This window comes from Haliotis rufescens, unplaced genomic scaffold (genome assembly GCF_023055435.1).
Source record: "Haliotis rufescens isolate VD_foot unplaced genomic scaffold, xgHalRufe1.0.p SCAF_143, whole genome shotgun sequence".
Taxonomy (NCBI): Eukaryota; Metazoa; Mollusca; class Gastropoda; order Lepetellida; family Haliotidae; genus Haliotis; species Haliotis rufescens.
Window position 1 is genome coordinate 6723 of NW_025963828.1, and position 27041 is coordinate 33763.

At 40.9% G+C, this 27041-nt stretch overlaps 1 protein-coding gene across 1 annotated transcript in view; it reads right to left on the minus strand.

Annotated features, from left to right (window-relative positions):
* Nucleotides 1-2136: 2136 nt before the first annotated feature.
* Nucleotides 2137-27041, minus strand: part of LOC124130893 (B1 bradykinin receptor-like) — a 96290-nt gene continuing 71385 nt past the window's right edge. The window contains exon 3 of the mRNA XM_046493948.2: nucleotides 2137-3337. Coding sequence (XP_046349904.1) covers nucleotides 2257-3309 — 1053 coding nt within the window. The 5' untranslated portion in view covers nucleotides 3310-3337 and the 3' untranslated portion in view covers nucleotides 2137-2256. The remainder of the gene's footprint in view (nucleotides 3338-27041) is intronic.

The following is a 27041-nucleotide window of genomic DNA, read 5'->3' on the forward strand; positions in this document are numbered from 1 at the left end:
CCTTATTTGATTTCCATGGCTGCACGAGTACTGTCTGAGCCATAAATCACTGTAGGTTACAGAGGACGAATGATAAGAAATACACACAGTAAACGGCTTGAAATACCACACGCTGGAAGGTTAAAGCTTTACATTACTTCATCGACTGTGTAATGTCGTGTCAAGAAGATGTGGGATACGTTTAGTCAAATAGGTTGACGTGTGAGTATTTGCACCACGCTACCGCTGCCTAACCTTATCAAAATAAGATATTTTACTCCGATGTGATATCTCTCTGGGTGTAGATCTGATGACATCCTCAATAGAATGTGTTATTTGTAGGCATCACTACATTAATTATTTGATCAAAGAACTTGGTGTAAGTAACACCAAGTAATGCCACATGTACGGCCAGTGTTAACTGTGCAAGACATCTGCCAAAACAACGCATCTGTACCAATAACTTTTGGCTTGACTCGAAAACCTGAAGACGTGTTCATTACTCTTTTATACTGGATGTAAAAGCTCCATAATATCCGTACATAGAGAGACTGGGTTCAGCACATGTACCACCAAATCATTGTCTCCCAGATTGACCATAATCCTTAAACAACTAGGGAAGCACTTTATATCCTCACAGAAAGTATTGTTACAAGTGGAATAATGCCATGTCCAAACAACAATCTGCAATTACTGATCACTGCAAGATCCTTAAGTTTGTCCAATTTCCAAAGATCACAGACCCCTTCTTATTTTACCGACAATTTGATCAATTGACTAAAGTGTTTATGGATATACCACTAGGAAATCTTGTAATGTCCACGACAAAATATTTCACTATTGCGCAAATCCTTCCATGTGAGGCTTAGAAACGTTCAATCAACCATCGTAGTTACGCCTTTATTTTCAAAGGTTCGGGACAATTTATAGAAAATGAAAGCAAATGTCATTTGAATTTTACTGAGAAGACAAGTATATATGTGAAATGCTGGATTCTTAATGTAAACGAATCGGAAGTTCTGCTCCGATTGAGAAATTCAAAACATGGGAAGTGGCCAAGTTTGATTAAATTTCATATGTATCGATGAACTGATGTCGTTAGGGGCTGTGGGGTAGCCTAATTGTTAAAGCGTTCGCTCATCAGTACAGAGTGTGAAGCCCATTTCTGGTGTCCCCAACTGTGATATTGCTGGATTACTGGTAAAGCGGCGTAAAACCCAAGACATATACTCACTCTAATGTCGTTCAATGTTGGCCAATTAGCTAATTCCCTTCTTCTGATTTAACCACGGTTTCCTATTTTGACGTGTACCATGTGTTCCCGTGTGTCTCCATATGAACAACTGACGTGCCTTTGCATGTGTTTGTGACGCTTGCCACCGGTGGAGCTAATACGCCAACCAGTCTAGTAGCGACCACTGTTCTATAGCGATTCATAATGGACTTTGCTTTTGGCATAGATTTTTTATGATAATGGAAAGGGGTTTGTTATTTATATTTGAAAATGCAGCGTTATAGCTAGTTTTGAACGCCCGATAGGTCTCAACAAGGCAATCAGTTTGTCCCTGTCTCCACGTCACCTGGAAACCTGGTGTTGCATCGTTTCCCGCGGACTGATGCTTACGACATCTACCTGTGGGACATACCTAATTGCAGATTGTCGTTAAAAGGAGTTTAGGCATTGTTGAACAGAGCATAGGTCCGGCAGTTGACCACCGTCACACATTAACAAATCGGGATTACCGTATTTGTGCCGTATAGTGCCCATGTTTTCAAAAAACCACCAAGCCCACAGCTGTGTAGAACATTACACACGCCATAATGAGTTTTGATGTTTTCCCCCAACGAAAAGACATAACTGTGAGCGAGTAACACCGGAAATACCATGTCAACAAATTCGTACAGGAGTGCGCATTGGTATCCCTCGGCCAAAACAGCTGTCATCTGCCAACAAACAGTTTGACCATCTTTCTAGTTTGAAGAGCTTTTAGGTCATATTACTGTACATTATACGAAGTGAATTTCGAAGTCACTGGTCAAATGTGCTTGAAGACGGTCATGGACATCGTGATATGAGGTGTGTCTGACTCAAAATATTACACAATAATATCATAACATGCACTGTTGTTAATAAAATAGTATAATAGTTTATTGATGTCGAAAATCAACACTGATGTATTTATTCAAAGATGTATATATCAAAGCTCTATAATACAAGTGTACATTGCAAAGCACATGTTTTTGGACGAAATACACCATGATATTACATGGAGGAGTTCAAGGTGGTCGCAGACGCTTGCAACAGCATTTACCAACACTTTTGATAATATTGAACAACACGTGTCTGAAATTCTTCCCCCATATAAGGTAATAAACAAAATTACACGAGAAACTTGTATAATATACTAACTGGCACAAATGTTGTGTAACTCTGTCGTGCTGAGTCGCTTCATTTTTATCACTTGCCAGGATTGAAATCAAATACCACAGTTTATTCACGTGGCTAGGAGCTGAAAATATCATAAATGAAACGGTAATAACAAAGAGGAGTCTTGTTACTCGTAACAACGCTCTTTCCTTACGAGTAAGGACACGTCTCATGTTTGTTCTGAAACCATTGGGCTGGGATATGTTTTTAATGAATATAGCTATGAGGAATGATATGATTAACAGTGAAGGCAGCACAAGTGTTATCACGACATCCACACAGGTTAGAACGGCAACTATGGTGCCATACTCATCCGATACAAAGCAGTACGTTGTATTTTGAATCTCCGTCTCTTTGGTCGACCATAAAGCAAAGTCGTACAGAAGTAACGCGAAGAAGGTGAGGCCGCCGACCACTATCAACGCTCTGCTGACGGTGCACAGTCGGGGAGCGTCATGGAGATGGAACGTTATGATGAAATTCTCAATTGTAATACACACAATGAGCCAGATGGATAGAAAACTGCACACGTAAGTAACGAAGATGACAGTCTGGCACCAACCATTCTGATGAACAAGTCGTATTCCAAGCATCTCCAGCCAAACGATGAACAAGGCCAATAGGAACGCGCTGTTGCTGGCGGACAGGGCCGCCAGGTACACATTACACGACACAGTCCGCAGCTTTTTGGACGAAAATACAATCAGTGATATGATATTCCCAACGACCCCAAAAAGGCATATGATTGGTTGGAAGTATAAGGTCAAGCAATGGGCGACTTGGTGTATTGTGTCCGGCCGGTACCAGGTGAAGTTTTCGTCTGGGGTGGAAAAGTTACCTTTCCCCGCCAATTTCAGAATTGGATCGTCCATGTAGTTTGTCCGAGGAAAGTTTATGCACATGTGGAGATTGGGTCGCGAATCATCTCATCTGGAAAGAAACAAATAAAATAAAGTACAATAAGTTTGATTAATTGTGCGTCTATTAACAACCATTAACATTGCAACAAAACTGTGCAATATCTCATCGTACAGCTTCGCACTGGGAGGTATATAATCACCATCAAATGTGATTGCAACTAGCGCATGCTGCACATTTACACAATCTAGAAAACACATGCATGTGAAAATTTATTGATTCAGTTGGATGTTTATTTCATTATGATGACTAGGAATAAAGAACACCACTATCTTCCTTCACGGTTACCCCGTACCATTCTCAGCGATAACAACCGTTGTTTATATAATTATCTTAACATAGCCCCGATACAACAGACCACTGTGCCTTTGAAATACGTAATACTTGTAATTTCCGTGTTTTAATAAGCTTTAGTAGAAACACCTGAAAAAACTGAGACAGCTGTTGTCTCCCCGGACAAATCTCCACTTTCGGCGCGTTCATACGAAACGAAACATGACAGATGGTGTATCGACGATTCAGGGTCCCTTCATGAGATGAACCATATTGAATTAATATATAGAGATGTTTAGGATTGGATTATTGTACATAAATAGCAACATCATGACCACGGTATTTCCTGGCAACAAACCAACGTTCTGTATACCAACATCAGTTCCTGGAAAAAAGGAAACCTCAAGAAGTCATTGAAATACAAAGAAAGAAAACAGCCATTCAAAGAGACTAATGCCAACTTAAAAATCACAAAATAATATGTCCATGTAATTTGAAATAATATCAAGAAAATCTATCTTATCATCATTATCATAAGAGGTACATAATGATAGATGATTGAAGTTTACCGGGTGCAGCCGTTAGGGAAGGCATCCTTACCCCTTTCGCGAACACCCGGTGCCATCACCGAGTTTCAGTGGCCCATTCACATACTTTTCACAGCTGATTTGCCCTTTACGCCAACAGGATTATGTTTCGGTGGATAATCAAGACTGGTTATTCGCTTGCATTGACATTGCATATTTAGTGCAACATTTAGTATTCTTAATTTATCATATTCTTTGTAAATGATACAGACTGCCATGTGGTCTGACTCTAGGTAGGATTTGTGATCTTAACAATCACCGGGGGTGACCACGTAAACAGGATCTCATTAGGGTTTGCAATTTTTACAGGCTCGCTGACTTGGTTGATGCATGTCATCGAACCCAAATGCTTATGATATCAGTCACTGGATTGTCTGGTCCTGACTCGATTATTTACGTTCAATGTACTCTCTCTTCTTTCTCTCCCATTCCACGGACAATATCCGAGTAAGAGTTTTGTGTTGCTACACTGTGTGGGTTCACGACAGGGGCTGGAGAGTACAGTCACAATGACGACCCATCTATGTAATCAAGGTAGTCTCTTCATTGAAAAGAGGTGACGAATTAAGTCACACAATAGTTAACCATGACAAAAGTCCGTTTTAATGATATTCGCAAAATGCGCAGCTCACTTTAAACAGACTGAAGTTCGTGAACACTGAGTTTGTGTCAACTCTGTAAATGTATAATTGCTATAGTGAGTGAGTATGTTGGGTTTAACGCCGCTTTGAACAGTATTCCATTTTCATCACGGCGTGTCAACATAATGTAGGGGGAAAGCCCGGAGTGGCGCATGTCTCAGACGTTTACCATTTCGGTGAAACCCAGGAGCACGGGTATGTTGCTGCCAAACTTAGAACTGGCATTTGAACCCACGATTATAGGTGTCTGACGTGCCCAGGGGACGCAACTCTGAACAGCGAATCGCGGCACCTGAGACGACTTGGCCACCCGTGTCCCCAAAATTGCTATAGAAGCAGGTACTGGCTGGTTACTTCCTATGTTTTAGGGTATGAAAAATGGGAGTCTGGCAAATGGGTGATCCGCACTAACCGTCGATGACGGTAACGTTCAGCACCAACATGTGCCATCTACAAATATCTACTACGTTTTCCGTACTTGATAACATGAATTCTTATCTTTGATTTGTTTAGAGTAGTTACCTTTAACTGTACGCTTGGTGTTAACGGGAGTTTTTTTTCAAAAATGATTTACTGCTAAGAAAATATTGCTCATATGACCCTATATTAGGAGCAAATATACGACGTTATTGAATATATGCGACAAAACACTTTCCAAGCCCATCAAGACCATATTTGAATATGAGAGAAAAAACTCGCATTAAGGAGAAAATGTTCGTAATAACGACTTTCAAAACTCGTGATTACTTTTCAAAACCCGTAATTACGAGAGAATATAGTTTGTAATAAGATTCTATTTATTGCTTTGTCATTATATCACGTTGATTTTCATCACCATTGTAAATGTCGTAATTACGACTTTATTCTCGTAACTAGGAGTTTTGAAAAGTCGTAATTACGACTTTTTTTCTCGTAATTACGACTTTTAAAAGAGAAAAAAACTAAATACCAATATGGTCCTAATGGGCTTTCGTACTAATGGGCTTTCGTACCATATACATAACAAATCTCTGCCAAAAGCAGAGTCCATCGTACGATTACGACTTTATCATGAGCATGTGTTTACGAATTACTATCAGATAGCGGTGATGCGCAATGCAGGAACATTAAATTGTTTAAATATGATCATATAACGAAGGTCACTTCAAGAACGTCGTCTTGAGATGTATGAAATGAAATGATGCAATTCGTTAGTGGTTAAAAATCGTTATGAAAATGGACCATCAATTCTATATTTTGTATTACAAAACAAACACACCAACATATCAAAGCCTTAAGATAATTGAACCTTTTACCGAGGCATGTTCAAGGCACCTGTCAGAACCATGTGGAGCCTGTTCTGGAAAAATAAGGATTGTCACAATTCTTCGAGACACTGTTGACGGATACCATTCAAACTAAAAATTGAGACTGGCAGATATGCACATGTTCCAAGAAATGAAAGGTTTTTCAACGTTTGTTAAAAAAGTTTCGTTGAGGTTGAGTATCATTTCTTGTTTGTATGCCGAAATGCGTGAACAGTACATTCCAAGAAACTACTATGTATTTCCCACGTTACATAAATTCAATGTCTTGATGTCAAGTGATAAATGTAATATCAAAGAAATTTGGCTATGTATGTTTATAAGTCTATGTAATTAAGGACAAAACTGCTGATGTAAATTTCAACTGATGTGACATGGGCCCATGGCATACGTAACCTTGCTGAATAAACATAATAAACAAATGCATTGAATTTCCGTGGTCAACAAAAGACACGCGACTTGTCTCCGATTTTCATGACTTGTAACAAACTCTGAGAAACCGTTAGCATTGCTGTCCCTAAAGTCGCCTTCCGCCCTCCTGGTATTTGTGGCTCTGAAAGGTCGCCTTATATGTGCCTCAAGGCATTAAACCAGCAAATAAAATGTCGTGTTCGTGTGAGACACAATCCGTCCATACAAAGCCAATGAAGAGTTTGAAATAGAACACTGGTTGGTCCGTGATGAAGACGCTTTCCTTGACATAACTTGGGTAAACACGCTGATTTGACACAAACCGCGCTAGAAAAAGAACAAGCTATTATTACCCTCGCGTTTTTTTTAAAGAACAACAATGTGTTTGTGTTCTTTGTGACCAAATAGCTTAAAAGAAATAATGGGTAAAACTATGGTACTTTTTTTTACATTTTTTTGTTTCTACATTTCAATACGCAAGATTTAATTTCTAAGAGATTTATGGAGATTAGATTAGATTAGTTACAGCTGAAAAAAAAACATATTTCTATGAGCCTGAACGTTGTTTTAAGAAAAATACCTTGCAACAGTTTAATTTTTGGGGCAGGCATTTTTTTCCACAGTCTGAAGCATAATTATTGTTATGAGATTTTTTATTATTCTTCCTTAAAATCCAAGGTCCCCACTCTGGACGTTACCATCAGCATTAAGAGGCTAACACAAGGACTGGGTGGTGGGTCAATATAGACCTGCAGCACGCCGACTTACTAGTTGAAACTTCTACTCAACACATATGTATTTCTGCGAGTCAGTTAAGGCTTATTCAAAGTCTGTTGTCATTTGGTTTTAAGTTCAAAGTTTATCGGAAACCGACGCGCAGTGGGTTTGGTAGCCAAGTGGTTAAAGCGTTCGCTCGTCACACCGAAGACCCGGGTTCGAATCCCGACATTGGTACAATGTGCGAAGCCCATTTCTGGTGTCCCCCGCCATGATATTGCTGGAATATTGCTAAAAGCGGCGTAAAACAATACTCACTCACTCACGCGCAGTGGTGACTTGGTTTTTGGTGTACACTGATTAGGACTGATATACACGTACACGCGTTATTAACGATGCGTGGGAAAGTGTAAGAACCACCACGGAAGTCACACAAACCTATTGTTCAAGGCAGCGAATCAACTTCGCCTTTGGTGAGCAGAGTGGTCTCAAAACGCACAAAACACACAGGATACATAAACAAATAGGTTAACACAAAATATATAGGATGTATGTGAGTGAGTGAATATGGTTTTACGCCGCTTTTAGCACTATTCCAGCAATAGCACGGCGGGGGACACCAGAAATGGGCTTCACACATTGTATCCATGTCGGGAATCGAACCCGGGTCTTCGGCGTGACGAGCGAACGCTTTAACCACTAGGCTACCCGATCGCCCCTAGGCTGTATGTAATACGATGAGGGCTAGCATATTTTTTTGTTAACAAGCCCTTCAGTCCTGTGACCTTCGGAAACAAAGTCTTACACTGCTCGGGAGTATGTATATCGAGTTATTCCAGAGTCCCAGAGTGCCGATATAAACATTTGTGTTCAAGACGACGTCATCATGTTAAGCTGTCTTAGAATTAACGACATTATGAGTGCATAGCTAACAATAACAAACAATTTTTTAAAATATATTAAATAATAAAAAAAGCGCAAACCTTGATTATTACCATGATAACATTTACTGAAATTAACAAACCGTATTCCCCACTCCGCATGCTCAGCTGTGTATATAATCACGTTAACATTTAACAGTCTACTCACTCAGACAGTAATGGCGACTGGGAAGGTATAAGTTCACTTACCAAGGCAGTTTATATCGTGCAGGATTCTCTGATTGTTTAATTTGTCCAGACAATATGCGTTAATTGAACTAGAATCTGCACAATGTCTAGACTTTACGCACTTTAGACGCATGTCCAGATGGGCTATGTATGTTATAAACTTTTAAAGACATGTAGTTGCCACAGAACAGTGAGGCAAAGTTACCAACAGAGACCATATAAAAGATTATATGGTCTCTGTTACCAACTTTATGACACTTATGAGCGGCCATACACTTGGTGCGAACTCTCAAAGACATTCAATAACAAGTACAATCAATAAATACAGTCGAACCTCGTTGTATCGAACTTGGATGTGTCGAATTCCCGGTTGTCTCGAACTCACCTTCCGGTCTCTGCGAAGTATGTGCCTATATTTATCATCACTTGTACTGGGATTTGTCGAACTGGAAGTGTCAAGCTCCCGGTTGTTTCGAACTCGTTTTGGAGTATCTGAATTCCCCTGATGACTCGAACAGTTCAACATACACAATCACGCCCACACGCCCACACGCCCACACGCCCAAACACGCCCAACTTGTATCTTTATACATTATTTTGCAGTCATAAAGAGAACCTAGTTCGCCAAGAAAGCTTACAAACATGTCCAAATGGATGAAGAACGTCCACGATAGCATTGTGTACGAGGTCCAACCTATACGACTCATAATGGGAACGGTCATAATGGGAGTGATTCATCGTGACACACATTAATCGTTAATAATTATTGTCTGGTTGACATTTTATTTAGTTTCCTGGAATTCTTTTTTTAATGGAGAAGACACGCTAATTTGCTGTGCGTATTGAAGCGATGTGTTAAGCCTAAGTGCCCGGTGTCCTCCGATCCTCCTGCTCGCCAAGAAAACTTACAAGTATGTCCAAATGGATGAAGAACGTCCACGATAGCATTGTGTACGAGGTCTAACCTACTCGGTACGTGCGATGGATTGCTATTCTCCATTATGGTTTGCAAACCCATATATGTTTCCAGATTAAGTTGCATAGAGGGTCTGAATAGTCAACAGATTCCTTGTAGTATTCGTATTAATATATTATGTAATATTTATTCATGTACTCAATTCTTGTAAAACTGCATTTAGGACGCACTAGAAGAAAATAACATTCATCTTCGACAGCACATACATTTTGTTCCTGACAGTAATCACAATCACAAGTCCCATTAATCCGACATGGTTGCATTTGATTATGAGTATGTCAGATAAACGAAATTAGGTGATTTGTGATCGAAAAACGGACATCTTCACGATAGATAAGAACAATGTGTACCTTGTAATAAAATCATTAGAAACGAAATATTCATATGGTTTTGCTGTTCATTAATTCATTCCTTAATTTATGATTGATGATATTTCAAAATTACAACCGATTTTCGGATTTTGTATCTATATTTTCTTGCAATATTATTGTAACTCTCTGCTTTCTTGAGGTAAAATATCTAAACACATATCGTCAACCTCAAAGATGTATACAATAGACGTTTCTTGTTATGACATACATTTTCTCTCAGCTTTTCGATGTAGTTATCAGGCAAACGCTGTTTGAAACATACACAAGCACCAGGGTTTACAGAGAGCAGTAAGACCATTCGTATAATTTGTGTTTGTTTGGTTCAATATTCTTGATATGGAAAGTCAATTTTAAACCCATTCCACTACATATTAAATGCTAATGCCAACAAACATTTAATACTATTTAATAATTTAAACCAAAATGTTATCCTTCCAACATATCTAACAACATATATATACTACAACATCACCCACTGTAGTATGCTCTAATCGAGAAATTCCCAGTATCTGTGCTAAGGTATTTTCAGAGATTTTTGTGAAAATAAAGGACATAAGAATAAATGATACATCGAAAATACAAACATCTCTCATAAGCCGTTTTCTTTTCTTCATGGGCAGAGTGTGTATGACGGCTGGAGCAGCCCATTATTCAGAAGGTAGGCTTATTTCATCTTCTTTTTTTTCAGTAGTCATAATGGGAACAGTCCAAATGGAAGTGATTCATCGTGACACACATGAATCGTTAAGAATTATTGTCGAGTTGACATTTTATTTAGTTTCCTGAAATTATTTTTTTTAAATGGAGAAGACGCTAATTTACTTTGCGCATTGAAGCGATGTGTTAAGCCTATTAAGTGCCCGGATTTTCTGATCAGCTTGAAGAATACATCCCCGTTAATTTCTAATCGTGTCTCATTCTGTTTTGTCCACGTGTATTATACATTCCCATACAGCAACTGATAATCCTGACCTTAAAGTCACCGGGACAGAGGCCGCACCTACAGATTCAAGGTATCTAAAACCATATAACTGTGAAGAGTAATTAAACATATAAATTTCATGAAACGTCAACTTCAGAGAGTAACCAGTCTCGATTAGCCGCCCAAACAGATTTCATTGGGAGTAAAAGGCAATAATTATATGAATGGATCGCTGAAAGTCAGTGATGGCACCAGGCGGTAACAAAAAGTGTAAGCATGTAAGCATGTAGGCATGTTAGCGTGTAAGCATGTAAGCATGTAAGCATGTGACCAAACCAGACAAGCAAGTGAACGACAGAAATTCCAATTACACGATAGCGCATTTACTGGCTTTGGGGGAAACAAGAATTTGTAGGTTGATTTGTAAGTAGGTATAAAAACGTGTAAAACATACGTTCGGTTTGCAACACAGTTGGGAGCAGTTCATGTCATTCTGAGGTGAGGTAAGGTAAGGTGAGGTGAGGTGAGGTGAAAAGGGGTTCAAGATTGTGTGTTTGTGGCTGCTTGACCTAGTTATGACTATTGCCGACTTTACAGCTAGACCACTGTGATACCATGCCCCAGTTTAACATGAATACCCCACTCAGACACAGAACTGACTCCAAGCCGACCAGTTCTTTTGGTCTGTTGGTGTAGCGCGGCCGGGGATTGAACCATGGACCTTCCGCTCTGTGGGCAGACGCTCTTCCACTAGACCACGGAGGCGGTCCATGCCATTCTGAAATGATCTCGATAGCGTTTTACTGTCAATAGTGTATTATTCCCTAAAAAACCTCTTTGTTAAGTCGTAAATCTGGTAATCAAACACTAATGCAACACTATCGCAAAGATGAAACACATTTCGCAATGTTGTGGTAGCAGTCAATATTGAGAAATGGTATCCTGATGGCTTACTTTTGCAGGTAACTTGTAAAGATTAATTTCGATAACCATTTAGATTATTTACACACACGTCCCACCAATACTCTAGGTTTATTCAGACTGTGTATCGAAAAGCAGATAAATTGCTTTGCCACAATGCCACAATATGGGTTGTCCGGTATTGATTTGCAGCTCTGTGATTATGAACATGGACATCAAGCTGCACGTGTAATGTCAGTTTAACATTTTAATTCGAACGGAAGTAACCACTGTCGCTATCATCACAGACATTCTTATTGCAGTCATGACCAACACTGGCATCAACTTTAGAAATATATTCAGCATCACCGTTATATTTATGATCAATATCATTCAGAACCACAATCATCATCGCGATAATGACGATAATAGTATGTGCATATAGGTATAAGTTGATATCGGGAGTACGCTGGTTTCTCTCCGTCTGTTTTACGTCACACTCAGCAATATTTCATTATATAACGGAGGTCTGTAAATAATCGACTCTTGACCAGACAATCAAGTGACTGACATCATGAGCATCGATGTACGCAATCGGGATATGACGACATGCATGAACCAAATCAGCAAGCCTGACCACCCGATCCCTTTAGTCGCTTACGACAAGCAAGGGTTGCTAAAGACCTATTCGAACCCGCATCTTCATGGGGAGAATGCGATGGCACAATGAGTAGAACAATATATGAGGAGGAGGATTGTATTAAAACAACAATATTAATCAACATCGTTATTTCAAACAAGCAAAGCAGTTATAGAAGCCATTCTCATTTCATTCGTCATCTTTGCTAGAACCATCATTATGGTCACGATATGGATGGACGCTACAAAAACAAAACAAACAATTTCAAACTTAAGGAAGACAGACATTCACCTCTATCAATATAATGGTTGGTTGGTTTGTTGTATAACGCCGCACTCAGCAATATCACACCTATATGACGGCGGTCTGTAAATAATCGAGTCTGGACAAGACAATCCAGTGGTTAATGTCATGAGCATCGATCCACGCAATTGGGTTGGTTGGTTGGTTTGTTGTTTAACGCCGCACTCAGCAATATTCCAGCTATATGACGGCGGTCTGTAAATAATCGAGTCTGGACCAGACAATCCAGTGATTAATATCATGTGCATAAACCCACGCAATTGGGATTGATGACCGTGCATCAACCAAGTCAGCGAGCCTGACCACCTGATCCCGTTAGTCGCCTTTTACGATACACCTATGACCCATTCTAGCCCGGTCTCCCCACCGATGGCAGATGTGATGTAAACGACAGAGCGTAGGTCGGGGTTGTTTATGTGAGCCCATTAATAGCGTGGATTAATGATTTTACCTTTGCGACATCGTACCTCAAAGGATTAGGCTGATGAATCTTCTTCAACGCTACAGTCAGCAGTACTTCAGCTATATCATGGTGGCCTGTAGATACTCGAGTCTGGGCAAGCCATGCAGTGACTGGAAGCAGGGGTACAATGGCCCGCAGAGTCAAGTGACAGCCTGATCAGCCGGTCTCCATGCTAGTCCAAACTGAAGTGTCTGGTTTCTGTTCATACAAACGGACGACGGCGTGGGCTGGTAATAATATGATCAACTATTAGTTTGGCTTGTCCAGATTCCACAGCGTTCAGCCCGCCGTGTTATATCTGTAATGCATCGGAGTGCAGCGTAAACAAAATTCACTCAATCTTCTCGAGCACCCCTGGGGTTGGCTGTGGGAGATTAACCCACATTTGAACATCAATGGAGACAATGCTGCTCCAAACCGATTTTGCATCAAATCCGCATGTATGGGAATCGATTTTAAATATGGTGTACACTCTGAAATCATTCACATTGAGTGTGGTTTAAGCTGCAGGGCCATTAGATTTGTTGCCTTAGGTGAGTTGCTGAAGCGTTAGATGAGATGGTTCAGCGTTTAGAAGTACATGTACAGAAGCTACGGTTATAACGAACTCAAAGGGACCACGAATTTCGTTATAACCGTAGTTCGTCATAAGCATATATACAGCATATATACAGCAAGTGGAGAGGAAAAAAATCAGTTCGTTATATCCGTCTGTTCATTATAAGCGTGTTCGTTATAAACGTAGTTTACTTAGTCTTAGAGGGAGTATGAAATGGAAGACGAAACGCGGCCATCACGTGCACTGGATTTGTAACTTGGTCGTGCGGGAAAACAAACTTGTCAGAGCTCCACCAACAAAGGATTTAAATAAATGTATGGGTGTTATTCAAGAGTTGTAGGATACATCACTCAAAAAAACACCTGACTGATATACTATGACAATGCATAATTCACACAAACCTACACGTGTAGATGTATTAGTGAACTATGACATGTCGTTGTACTTTTAAGGGAGTGAGTTGGGTTTCACGCCGCTTTTACCACTTACCGGACTTTTAACAGTATTCCACTTATATCACGGCGTGTCAGCTTAATGTGGGAGGAAAACCCGAAGTGATGCAGGTCTCAGACGTTTACCACTTCGGTGAAACCAACGAGCACGGGTATGGTGTTGACAAACCTAGAAACATAATCGGGTCGAACCGGGATTCGAACCTACAATCATAGGTTTCTGGCGTGCCAAAGGGACGCAACTCTGCACAGCGAATCGCGGCGTCTTAGACGACGGGGCCACCCGTGCCCCCTGTACTTTTAAGAACATTAACAATTTACAATAACTCTTTCCATAATTAAAAGGAATCTCTGCTAAAGCAGTCTCCAATGTACGATTCCGACTCTATTATTTAAGATTGATACGCGGATTCATACAGTTTGCACATCGGTTTTTCGATTCATACCTCAATGAACCGAAAAACATACACACTCAGTCAATCTCTATAATTAAATTCGACAACGAAAACACGTTAATCTACAATAGTTTAACCCAAAACAGTTGTATATGTCAAAGCAGACAAGAAAGACGAGATTGATAAACATTCCAGGAGCAGGAACACATACTGTGGCGTGGCAAGAATCAGGTGATTGTTTAATTTATGCACATAACTTGACACGCCTACAAAGTCAGTAGCCAATCAAGGGAGAGTAGGATCGATCAAAACAATGTTCATAGGACCTGATAATCAAGGCAAGAAGAACTGCAATAATTCTACTGTAACGAACCGATACAAATATGTCCGGGAGAAGGCGGCTGTCTCAAATGACATGGTCAGATAACGCCAAATTCAAACATAAGTTCCCTGTGAACGGGAAGACACAGTTGGAAAAGTGCGGTTAAAAATAAAACCCGAAGACATGAAATTTGTGGCACCCAGGCGAGCGGATAAAAAAACCCAGGAGAGCGAGCTTGCACGTTTGCAGCTCATTCCTTCTCGGCCTTCGGTCTCAAACAGTGGTTTTGACAATGAATATGCATGAATTTCGCTAAATGTCCTGTGCATGACGATACACGTGAGCACATGAATTCCCTCGACTGTAATATTAAGATTCCCCGACATTCCATAGTAAATAAAGTAGTCCGCCTCGGTGGGCGTGGCTTCATTATTTTAAATTTCATTGGGAAATGAATGCAATAACGTTTGACCAATTCAGCTAATCAGATTGCAGGAATTACAATGAACAAAACGAAAACAAGTTTGTGAATCACTACTAAATGGTGATAATATCAGGTTTTCGCGAAAGCATCAGAGTATCCTGACCCAAACGGTGGAACCCGTCACAAACACATGCAAAGACAAGTCAACTATTCTCCTGACAAAATACAGGATCTTATGGTTCAAGTCAAAATTGGGACATAATTTATGTCACAGATGCGTCAAAATGCAGGATTCCGACCACGTGACGAATGGTTGAAAACGTGCGTCTCTCGCCTGATTCACTTCCAGTTGATGTCATCTCGTTGGAAATGGTGTACTATATTTGGAAGCGTTTATCAGTGATTCACGAATTGGCAAGTGGTTCAAATTATGACGTGATAACTAGGCTTGTGTTTCATTGGTTAGATATACCTTTATACACATGAATATCAATTTGACACAGAGGACGGCTTTCATCGGTTATAGCATAAACACATGCATCAGGGAGTGAGTGAGTGAGTGAGAGAGTGAGTTGGTTTAACGCCGCTTTTAACAGTATTCCAGTTATATCGCGGCGTGTCAGCTTAATGTGGGAGGAAAGCCCGAAGTGATGCAGGTCTCAGACGTTTACCACTTCGGTGAAACCCACGAGCACGGGTATGGTGCTGGCAAACCTAGAAACATAATCTGGCGAACCGAGATTCGAAACCACAATCATAGGTTTCTGGCGTGCCCAAGGGACGCAACTCTGCACAGAGAATGGCGGCGCCTCAGACGACTGGACCATCCGTGCCCCCGAACACATGCATCAACTGTATTGGGTCCTATTCCACATTTTTGCGTATTGTCAGTTAGGTAATTTTGCACACTTGATACAATTCCAACAATACGAAACACAACCTACCAGACCAAACGTCGGCAAATACAAATAATTCACTGATTGATACATAAACAAATGCCTGAAATGAGTGAAGGAATATTCTTTTCAAGTACATTTCGGCAGCCTACTCTTATCGGGGCCAAGCAAACCAGTGATTGATAATATGAACACCATACATGTGGCAACTGATCCTGATCTTGATCCAAGTCGGTTACTACGTCAGGCATGGGGTGATGTGGGACGTTTCTTTCCAGGATTCTCCTCGAATATAATTATATTGCACCAATCACGACTGTTTGGGTTGTGTTTTTTTCTTAGGCACTGAATATATTTGTCTGCTGGTAGGAATGGTAAAATAAATTGGACTGGAATATGGAAGAAAGCCTTAAACAGGAAGTAACCAGAGCTGTAAAAGTGATGGAACTAGCCTTCAGTTTGTGTTTTTCTGTACGCAGTAATATTTACTGAAGTGAAGTAAACTGAGGCAACCTAATCAATATAGTTTGTTTGTTGGTTGGTTATTTTAACACCGCATTCGGCAATTTTCCAGCTGTATGACGGCGGTCGGTAAATAATCGAGTCTAGATCAGACAATCCAGTGAATTTGGGATACGAAGACACGCATCAACCAAGTCAGCGAGCATAATCATCCGACCCCGTTAGTCGCCTCTTACGACCAGCATGGGTTCCTGAAGACCAATTCTAACCGTCGCAGGTATAAATCATATCGATATACAAGAACATGAGCAACATGATTAGACACCTTAGATTTCTGTTCTGAAATATGTCTTAGTGTGTGCAGTGTATAATAACGTATCTACTGAGACATATTCTCAGAAGTTAAACTTTCACATCGCTCGATTCGCGCATGCGGAACTGAGATAACTGGATTTGGAGGTGTGGTATGTTCAGAAATGATAAGCATGGAAAACTCAACCTTTGTGCTAAATGTGTTGCACGTGTTCTCAAAAGCACAATGCTATGCCGTTCCGCCACTGGGAAGTACCGCTGCGATTTTCCGATTCAACCAAGTCAGCGAACCTGACCACCCGATCCCGTTAGTCGCCTCTTGCGAGTCGCCTTTTACGGCAAACATGGGTTGCTGAAGACCTATTTTAGGCACGGGTCAGTACCGTTCCGAAGATCATCAGGATAAAAGAATCATTAATAAAAGATAGAAGATAGGGAATTAGCTACCATTTAGTGACATTTAAGAACTACCTTCATGACCAAAAACACGAGAAGTGCTATTCTTGCCGCCCCTATTGTTTTCGGCGAACTAGCTGTGATCGTTATTTGAATGGATTACTGAGTGAGTGAGTGATGGCACCAAGTGTCCGCGAAAGGGGCAAGCATGTCCTGCCCTACACATCGTATCCGCCACTCGCACAAGTTGCCTAAAAAAGTAAATGTTTGCTGCCTGACGTCTACAGCAGTACTCGTGCCATGCGACGGCGGCCAGATAATCAAGTGATCGATCGCGATAGACCAGAAAATCCAGAGCTACGATAGTGTAATTACTGATGTTGTTGAAACTAAAATCGAAATGTTAATTTTGAATTACATTTGTTGTGTGCCATTTGTGATTTTGGAGCTTAAACTTAAAGAAAAATATTATTCATGAAAATCATGTGCCTATTTAGCATGCGCCACGATAACTCTCAAGACATGTCCCAAAGCCTTTAACACCGGATGCTTGCCGTAAAAGGCGACTTTGCTTGTCGTAAAAGGCGACTTTGCTTGTCGTAAAAGGCGACTAATGGGATCGGGTAGTCAGGCTCGCTGACTTGGTTGATGCATGTCATCGTACCCCTATTGCGGGGATCGATGCTCATGATATCAATCACTGGATTCTTTGGTCCAGACTCGATTATTTACAGACCTCCGTCATATGGCTGGAATATTGCTGAGTACAAACAAACAAATCTAATGTTCTCAAATAAAGAGGTTTCCGAAGACATTAGCTTTTGAAACATTGTTGCGAAACAGCTTCTCCAGTGAAATGCCCTGTCGCCTTAAGCATCAATCATATCTGATGAAACACGAGCACATGATTTCTCTAGGCTCCAAGATTACCAGCTTATTGGGCTTCCAAATCATCCCGAGGAACATGAAGCAATAACTTGTAATTGCCCCCGACGGAAGCTGGGGCCCTTCCATCAACTGACTAAATACATCACATTATGAAAATGTAACGACACTAATTTGGATAATGTTCAGGTTTGAACTCGTATTTTGTTGCGACGAAGTACCGTTATTTATATTTTGAAGTATTATGGACGACAGCGAATAGGATCTCATCGTATTAGCAAATCGGCCTCAGGGTAAGTTGCCAGGAAATGGGAAATCACAGCTTGTGGAAGTAATATTGTTTTTCACAAGGAACAATATTAGCCATACCACGCAACAGACAACGCTTGGAGAAAGCTGATTTTTGGTTGTATGTTCAGGTATCATGTGATGTTTTCTGGGTTGGCCGAGCCTTCTAAAGCGGTGAGGTTAGGTGAAATTGGGTTTAACGTCGCGTCCAAGATTATTGCACTTACATGTATATAGCGACGTGCATGCACGTGTGTGTGTGGCTGCTTGTACTAGTCCGGACTGATGCCGATTTATAGTGCTAGCCCACTGTGATACCATACCGTAGTTTAACATGAATACCCCACTCAGACACAGTATGCTGACTTCCACCCGACCAGCCCTTGTTTTAGCCCCTTAATGCCGAGCGCCAGACAGGGTAACAACAAGTACCATCTTTTAACGTCTTTTTGTATGACGCGGCCAGGGATCGAACCCCGGACCTTTCGCTCTCCGGGCGGACGCTCTACCGTCTATGGCACGCAATTGACTGTGCAGAGTTATCTCCATTAGACGCGAAGGATCCAATGATCGTGGGCTCAAATCGGGTGTTCGCAATAATCATCAGTCTGTCAGCATTTTCCCAGTTGTTTTGGGTAAGGGGTAAACCACTGAGACGTTGATCATGTCGGGTTTCCGTGCCAAGCGGCATTATTTATACACTTCGGTTCACATTCCCAGACTCATTCATATCACTTGAGGTGAAGTATCACCATGCCATTGCATTTGCACTGACCCGTGAAGATCCGGGGTAGAATAGTTCTTTAGCAACCCATGATTGCCGTAAAAGGCGACTTTGCTTGTCGTAAGAGGCGACTAACGGGATCGGGTGGTCAGACTCGCTGACTTGGTTGATGCATGTCATCTTATCCAAATTGCGTGGATCGATGCTCATGACAGCAATCACTGGGTTGTCTGGACCAGATTAGATTATTTACAGACCTCCGTAAAATAGCTGGAATATTGCTGAGTGCGGCGTTAAACAACAAACAAACAAACCAAACCTATTATTAATACCACTAGTCATACAACGTAGATTTCCTTTATCTCTTCAACACAACAATGCTACCATATATACCAAGTCCACTATTTAACATATTGCTATTGCTATGGCTCTTTTCATTTCTATGGCTAAAGGATAGTTAGCTCTGGGTATTTTTTTTTATTTAAGTGAGATGGGGTGAAATGGGGTTTAACGTCGCGTTCAAGTTTATTGCACTTATTATTAGCTCTTGTATATGTGGTTCTTGTACTAGTCCGGACTGATGCCGATTTTATAGGGCTAGCTCACCAAGATGCCATGCCGCATTTTAACATGAATACCCTCTCAGACACAGTATCCTGACTCCGAGCCGACCAATACTTGTTTTAGACCCTAAAAGCCGTGCGCCAGGCAAGGTAACATCAAATACTATATTTCAACGTCTTTTGGTATAACGCGGCCGGGGATCGAATCTCAGACTTTCCGCTCTCCGGGCAGACGCTCTACCACTAGACCACGGGGCCGGTCTGATATAACTTCATTATCGATTTCAGAATGGATACCCATTTAAACATGTTGTCACCTTAAAACGTCGACGACAGAGAATATCCTGTCTGGTGTATCCGCAAAAGCCGATTCCACTTAGCGTAAAAGACAAAATATCGGTGAAAAGTATATATGTGGATCAAATAAAAATCGAATAATAACGCGATAATATGTTGTTTTTTTATTTACTGATATGCCGACAGGAAAAACAGAAAATGAAAATATAATTAAAACGGTTTTTTTCAAATGTATTAATACCGCCGACTCTAATGGTATGAAAAGTAAGTAAAAGTATCAAGCATATTGTTTTTCATTGCGAAAAACGAAATACATAGCGACGTGTTTAAGGCAACCTTTAAACCTATATTAGAGTTATGGCCCTTCGATATTACATGCGGTTGCGCAGCGTTCAGGCAGGAAAGTTGCGACATTTATGTGCCTCGTGAGTTCAGTTGAGATTTTTCTTTCTTTTTTTTTATCACGAACATGGTGAGAACAAAACACAATTCCATAACCCAATAAAAAATGTAATAGCCTAAAGAACTATCAGCATTATCATCTTATTAAGTCTTCTGATTAAGTCATGGACGTATTGACATTAGAACTGACACTTGCAAAGCATCGGTAGGTCGATCAATCATTTCACCCCTAGTGGTTACTCGCTCACGATCAGCTCCAGGATGTTTAGCACTCACTGAACGAGGATTATTTTGAGTTCCATCTGTCAACCCGTCTGGCGTTTACCTTGAAATGGCGTTGACCTTCACCTTATCTGATCACATAAGATGTGACCAGGTAGCTTAACATCAAACTTGACAGTGTCCCCCTGATTCCCCTGATGTTCGTTATCTAGACACTAGGTTACTTTCAATTCCTTAAACAAGCCATGCGCAATGACAGTGGAATATTTGAAAACATTTCTTCAAAATAATTGTAATTTCTTTTTGGTCAAAAGAAACTTTCCTCCTCTGCTGTTTGCATAGTGTGAATACCGGTGAAGATCCGTGGTAGAATTGGTCTCCACCAACCCATGCTTGTCGTAAGAGCCGACTAACGGAATCGGGTGGTCAGGCTCGCTGACTTGGTTGACGCATGGCATCGTATCCCAATTCCGTGGATCGATGCTCATGACATCAATCACTGGATTATCTGGTCCAGACTCAGTTGTTTACAGATCGCCGTCATATAGCTGGAGTATTGCTGAGAGCTTCGAGAAACAACAAACAAAAATCATCGTGTGGAATCAAGGAAATTAGAACTAGATTTGCCTAGGCTTTTAGTAAATAAAATCACACACACTATATAATTGTATAAATATATAATATAGACAATTAAAGGAATGTTTTCAAAGGATAAGTGTTAGTCGTCCCTTGGCCCTACATACATTCATAGTCAGTCCGCCATTTATGGGTTTAACGACCACTTCAGTGTTGTGGATTGGTCATTATTCATAAGGAGTAAAGACACATACCAGTGACGACCAGCCCTCTACACAGAATCATGATGGAACAGCATACCAGTGTTACCACCAGATGTGTCCAACTTACCTCAGGGTACTGACATGCATGGGCTCTCCACCAAGAACCGGAGGGTGTGTTGACACACATGTGCTAATTACCCTAAGGAGGAAACGGAAATCTTTTGGCAAGAGATCTGACAGTTCAGCCTTGCAGTTCCCTAGAAAGAACTCCGTCTGGAAATCAAACTAGCACCTTCCTTGGACTCTTTTAAGAAACAGATTATAATCAAACCTGTGATTTACAATTGAGAAACGGAGGCCAATGAAACAAATTAACCAATCATTTCCACAAAATCAACTCAATAAATTAAATGACATTATTTCTGTTACTCTCAATGTAGACTGTTCTTTGCATGACATTAACTGTTGCATGTATGATGCTGCTCGAACACTGGAAGAACTCCATACAGTTTCCAAAGAAAATGAACCACAAAAGGGTAATAAACAAAATCATCCAAAGAAAAAATAGTTCTAAATTAAACTAAATGAAACAAGGAAAGACATATCCTAGATAGAACTTTGCCTTTAATTTACGCCCCAGGGCAATCAATGTCAAAATGGCAGAAATCAATTTGGAAAACTTTAAAACAACAGACAACAAAAGAGAAGATTCTCAATGAAATTCTTGAATCTCTGAAAGCAAAGTTAAAGGTTTTGACAGAAAGAAAAAGAAAGTGGGACAAGAGAAAGAAAACTAATTTCATCAGACAAAAGAAATTGTTTAAATCTGATGAAAAACAATTTTACAGGCAACTAAATACAGCCAATGGCAGTGATGAGAAAAGACCCACCATGGATTACAGTGAAAGGTTTTGGAAACAGTTGTAGTCTGTACCCGGCATCTGTAACCTCGAGTAACCATGGGAAGCGGAATATAATGATTGGGTACACGATGAAATATAAGCACCATTGTTGTGTTTTATTACACCTGATTGGCTTAAAATTGTAATTAAAAAGTCCAAATCTAATATGGCGCAAGGACCTGATGGTATTCGAAACCGGTTTTGGAAACTGTTCCCTTGTGTCCAAACACCATTACTTCACTGTTTAAATTCTCTTGTGGATACAGGGGATGTTCCGCCTTGGTTCTGCAAAGGTCGAACAATACTTCTCCCAAAGAAAGGTGATTTAATTGATCCCCAAAACCTCCGCCCTATTACTGAATACACAGTACAAAATATTTACAGGGTGTCTTACAGATATTGTGTCATCAAACTGCGCATCCAATGACATTATTATGTAATCGCTTATATTTTGATTAATGTCGAGGCCCAGTTTTTTAAGGAGAGGCTATCTGAACGACCACTGCTTCGAGTTTATGTGCAGTGTGTTGAGAAAATCAGCAATCCTGCAGGGTCCTTTGCTTGGATGAAGTCGTCTGGCCTGAAAAGTGAAACAGAACGCTTTCTGTTTGCTGCTCAGGACCAGTCACTTCCCACTCGAAACCGGCAATGTGTGATTTTGCTTCAAAATGTAAATGTGAAATGTAGATTATGTAATGAATTTAATGAGACTGTCCAACACATTGTCAGTGGATGCCCAGCTTTGGCACAAACACAGTATCTAAAGCGACATGATGGTGTAGCTCGATCTTTTTATTACCGTCTTCGCCATGCTTGTGGTTTTGATACAAAGGTCCATCCATGGTACGACCCGCAATATCTAGAGGGCGTCATGGAAAATAATCAATACAAAATGCTAGGCCTTTTTTTAGGAAATGAATAGGCCTATATACAGCCTCAGACGTATCCAGGCAAACAAACCTGATCTTGTCCGTTTTGATAAAGCTAATGAAATCATTTATATCATTGAATTTTCTGTCCCCTTTGACACTAATGTGATTGACACGATTGAGGAAAAACATGGCAAATATGCGGACCTCGCTTTCGAAATGTCACGCTTGCATCCCATGTACCAAGTTGTCCGACTCCCCATTGTTCTCGGTGCCTTAGGTTTGGTACCTCCAAATCTGTTGACTGATAGTGGGAGAGTACCCGGGTTTGCTACCAGGAATACAGCCCTTCTAACAATCTGGGTAATGCAGAAGGCTGCAGTGTTGGAGAGTCTTCACATTCTCCGAAAAGTTCTTGGTGGGTTTGACCAGGCAGCGCTTCCTGGGAGAAGCCCCAATCGCTGTCTGGGCTGCGTGTAGAGGGGGCAAGGTCCCTGAGCTGATGATGAGCCTAACCAGCCTGACTGTGCAAGGGTCACCCAAACCCTCGTTGCTGCATTTTTCGTTTTAATCTGTACATCATAATAATAATAATAATAATAATAATAATAATGATGATAAAAATAATAGATCCCACCACCCTCGCTCTTTCCTCAATCAGAATTGTTTCATGATGATGCTCTTGTGAAGCATATCATGACTCGTCATGAAAACAAGGCATCCTACAGTTTTCGTAAACGGCTGCAGTGTTGGGGAGTCTTCGCATTCTCCGAAAAGTTCTGGATGGGTTCGACTAGGCAGCACTTTCTGGGAGAAGTCACATTTGCTGGCCATAGAATAAAGTTACTCAGCTTGCCACTAACTCCGGATAATTGATAATACGAGTTTAACTAGTCTGTCTTACAGACCCTGATACAAGTATATCAAATACAGCCCATGCAAGTCTATAATGTTTGGCAAGTTTAGATTACTGCAGTATCTGAAAACGAAGAGAGTCTCTGTCTAGATTACTGCAGTATCTGAAAATGAAGAGAGTCTCTGGGCTCCTTTTTATTATATTTTTATTAAGATAAATTAACAACTGTTTTTTTCTGTACTATCTGTTTATTTCAGAGACTAGATGTTAGCCTAGAGTTTAACGTACATGTAGAGGTAGGGTACGGCTTAAGTTGCCAAACGTATTGATACCGCACTGCATGCTGGGCTAGAGAGTGCTGGGTGATACGATAGGCGGTGTTTGTACATGTAGGTCGGTAATTGAGGTTTCGTATCAGAAGAAACTCAATTAAATCAGACATTGCTGTGATGGCCTTCGACCTTGTAGACCAGACCGCCTCTGCCGGAACAACATTCTCGTCCTGATAATGGAAAGACTCAATTTACTTTGATAAACATATCCCCATTTATTCCAAATGATACATTGAAGCAATTTATCGTCAGATAAGACGCCATATTCTTGATTGCTCAAAATAGCGAAAGCAATTGATCCGAGAACCCGATGATCATCACGCGCGCTCTGCTCTTATGGCTGAAACAAATCCACATTTGACGGACAAATGGACCAATGTCATTTACAGATCACTTATCAATCTCGCGTGTGTGAGATGTATTGGAACAGATCCACAACCCATCCATTCAGTGATGTGCATCTCAAACCAATCCTGAGAAGACCATGGTGTTTCAATTTGGCAGTGTCATGTCTGCAAATGTTCTCACGAAGAAGTCAAATAAAGACCCGAACCGAGCTAAAAGTAAGAGCTGATATTGATTCCATCCAATCTTGTGCCCAATTTAAATCTCATAACAGTGCCAGGCTTAATATTTGATTCTAACCAGGCGCTAAGAAAAAAGTGAAAATCGTTTATTTCCATAGCTCCGACCCAGCATAACATATTGCTGAGATAGATTTATTGAGAAGTTCAATTTTCTGCTGATGAACTATGTGACAAGATTGCTGACGTGCAAGAATTACGAGTTATATTATTAAAGCAGAATTTAAATATAGAGGGTGATAATATTTTTTTCCAGCAAAATTGGTTTACAGGTTTAAATAGTTCAGACACACCTCAATCTAGAAATGAAGTGTCTAAGTTGGCTGGAGCTTTAAATATGTTGAAATGAGGAATATTACGTTAATCAAATTTAGTGGTGATGTTTTAGATAAAGCCCAATATTGAAACGCCAGTCCGTTATATAAGGGTAGATAAATATGAAAGCAAACGCAACATAACTGACGAAAAAATGGAAACTACTGAATGAATCCAACAGGTGGTTACTGTGGGCATGCTATGGCCGATTGACCTTAAAGTGAGTGAGTATCATTTTACGCTGCTTTAAAAGTATCCCAACAACACCAAGGCGGGGACATCAGGAAAGGGGTGAGTGAGTATGGTTGTACGCCGCTTTCAGCAAAATTCCAGCAATATCACGGCGGGGGACACCAGAAATGAGTTTCACACATTGTGTTGGAAATCGAACCCGGGTCTTCGGCGTGACGCGAACGCTTTAACCACTTGGCTACCCGACCGCCCCCGTACGATTGTATATGTATAAATGCAAATCTACTTGTCAAGATTTCGTTACCCAATGTGCCACTTAAGTGTTTGTTTGTTTGTGTAACGCCGCACTCAGCAGTATTCCAACTATGTGACGGCGGTCTGTAAAATAATCGAGTCTGAACCAGACAACCCAGTGACTGACATCATGAACATCGATCCACGCAGTTGGGATCGATGACATACATCAACCAAGTCAGCGAGCCTGACCACCCGATCCCGTTAGTCGCCTCTTACGACAAGCATGGATTGCTGAAGACCTATTCTACCCCGGATCGTCACGGTTCTTGATTAATACATCGATGAGTAACACCTTAGTAACAATAATGTAAGGGTAACCCTTTCCTAAAGGTGCAACATATTTAGAACTTCGTGGAATTCTTCCATAACAATCCACTGGTAATTGGATACAGACTGGTCGATAGGGATTGGCTGTCATTCTCCATGCGACCTGACTACAAGACTGCAATATATTAGCCCTCATACAAAACGGAAAATGAAAGAAGAGTGAGTGAGTGAATATGGTTTTACGCCGCTTTTAGCAATATTCCAGCAATATCACGGCGGGGGACACCAGAAATGGGCTTCACACATTGTACCCATGTCGGGAATCGAACCCGGGTCTTCGGCGTGACGAGCGAACGCATTAACCACTAGGCTACCCGACCGCCCAAATGAAAGAAGAAAGCATTGAACTGACAAAATGAAAAGAAGTGTCTGGAACCACAAGCATCCATTTCCAAGTACTTGTCATATCGCCTCTACAAGGACACAAACTGATAAAGCAAAGTTCACCCAAGACATTTAGGGGCGGTCGGGTAGCCAAGTGGTTAAAGCGTTCGCTCCTCGCGCCGAAGACCCGGTTTCGATTCCCGACATGGGTACAATGTGTGAAGCCCATTTCTGGTGTCCCCCGCCGTGATATTGCTGGAATATTGCTAAAAACGGCGTAAAACCATACTCACTCACTCACTCACCCAAGACATTTGATTTATAGCAAGCTTCCTCCATCACTCTTCGTTATGAGGTCTCATGGGTTGGATGACACTACAATAGAGCCGAATAAGCAGTTTGAACTGGTTACCTTTGCAACATCTGAGCAGGATTTCTAGTTTTCGATGCGAGGATGATGGACTGATGCCGATTTATAGTGGTACTTGTTTACGCCCCTTAATGCCGAGCGCCAGACAGGGTAACAAAAAGTACCATATTTTAACGTTTTTTGTATGACGCGGCCGGGGATCGAACCCCGGACCTTCCACACTCCGGGCGGACACTCTACCACTAGACCACGGAGGCGGTCGTTGACATATGAGACTGTTGAACAAAAGGCAATACTTTGGTCGGCGTTCCTTTGTTTGAGGACACTTTGTTTGTGATGCTTCCCGTGAATCA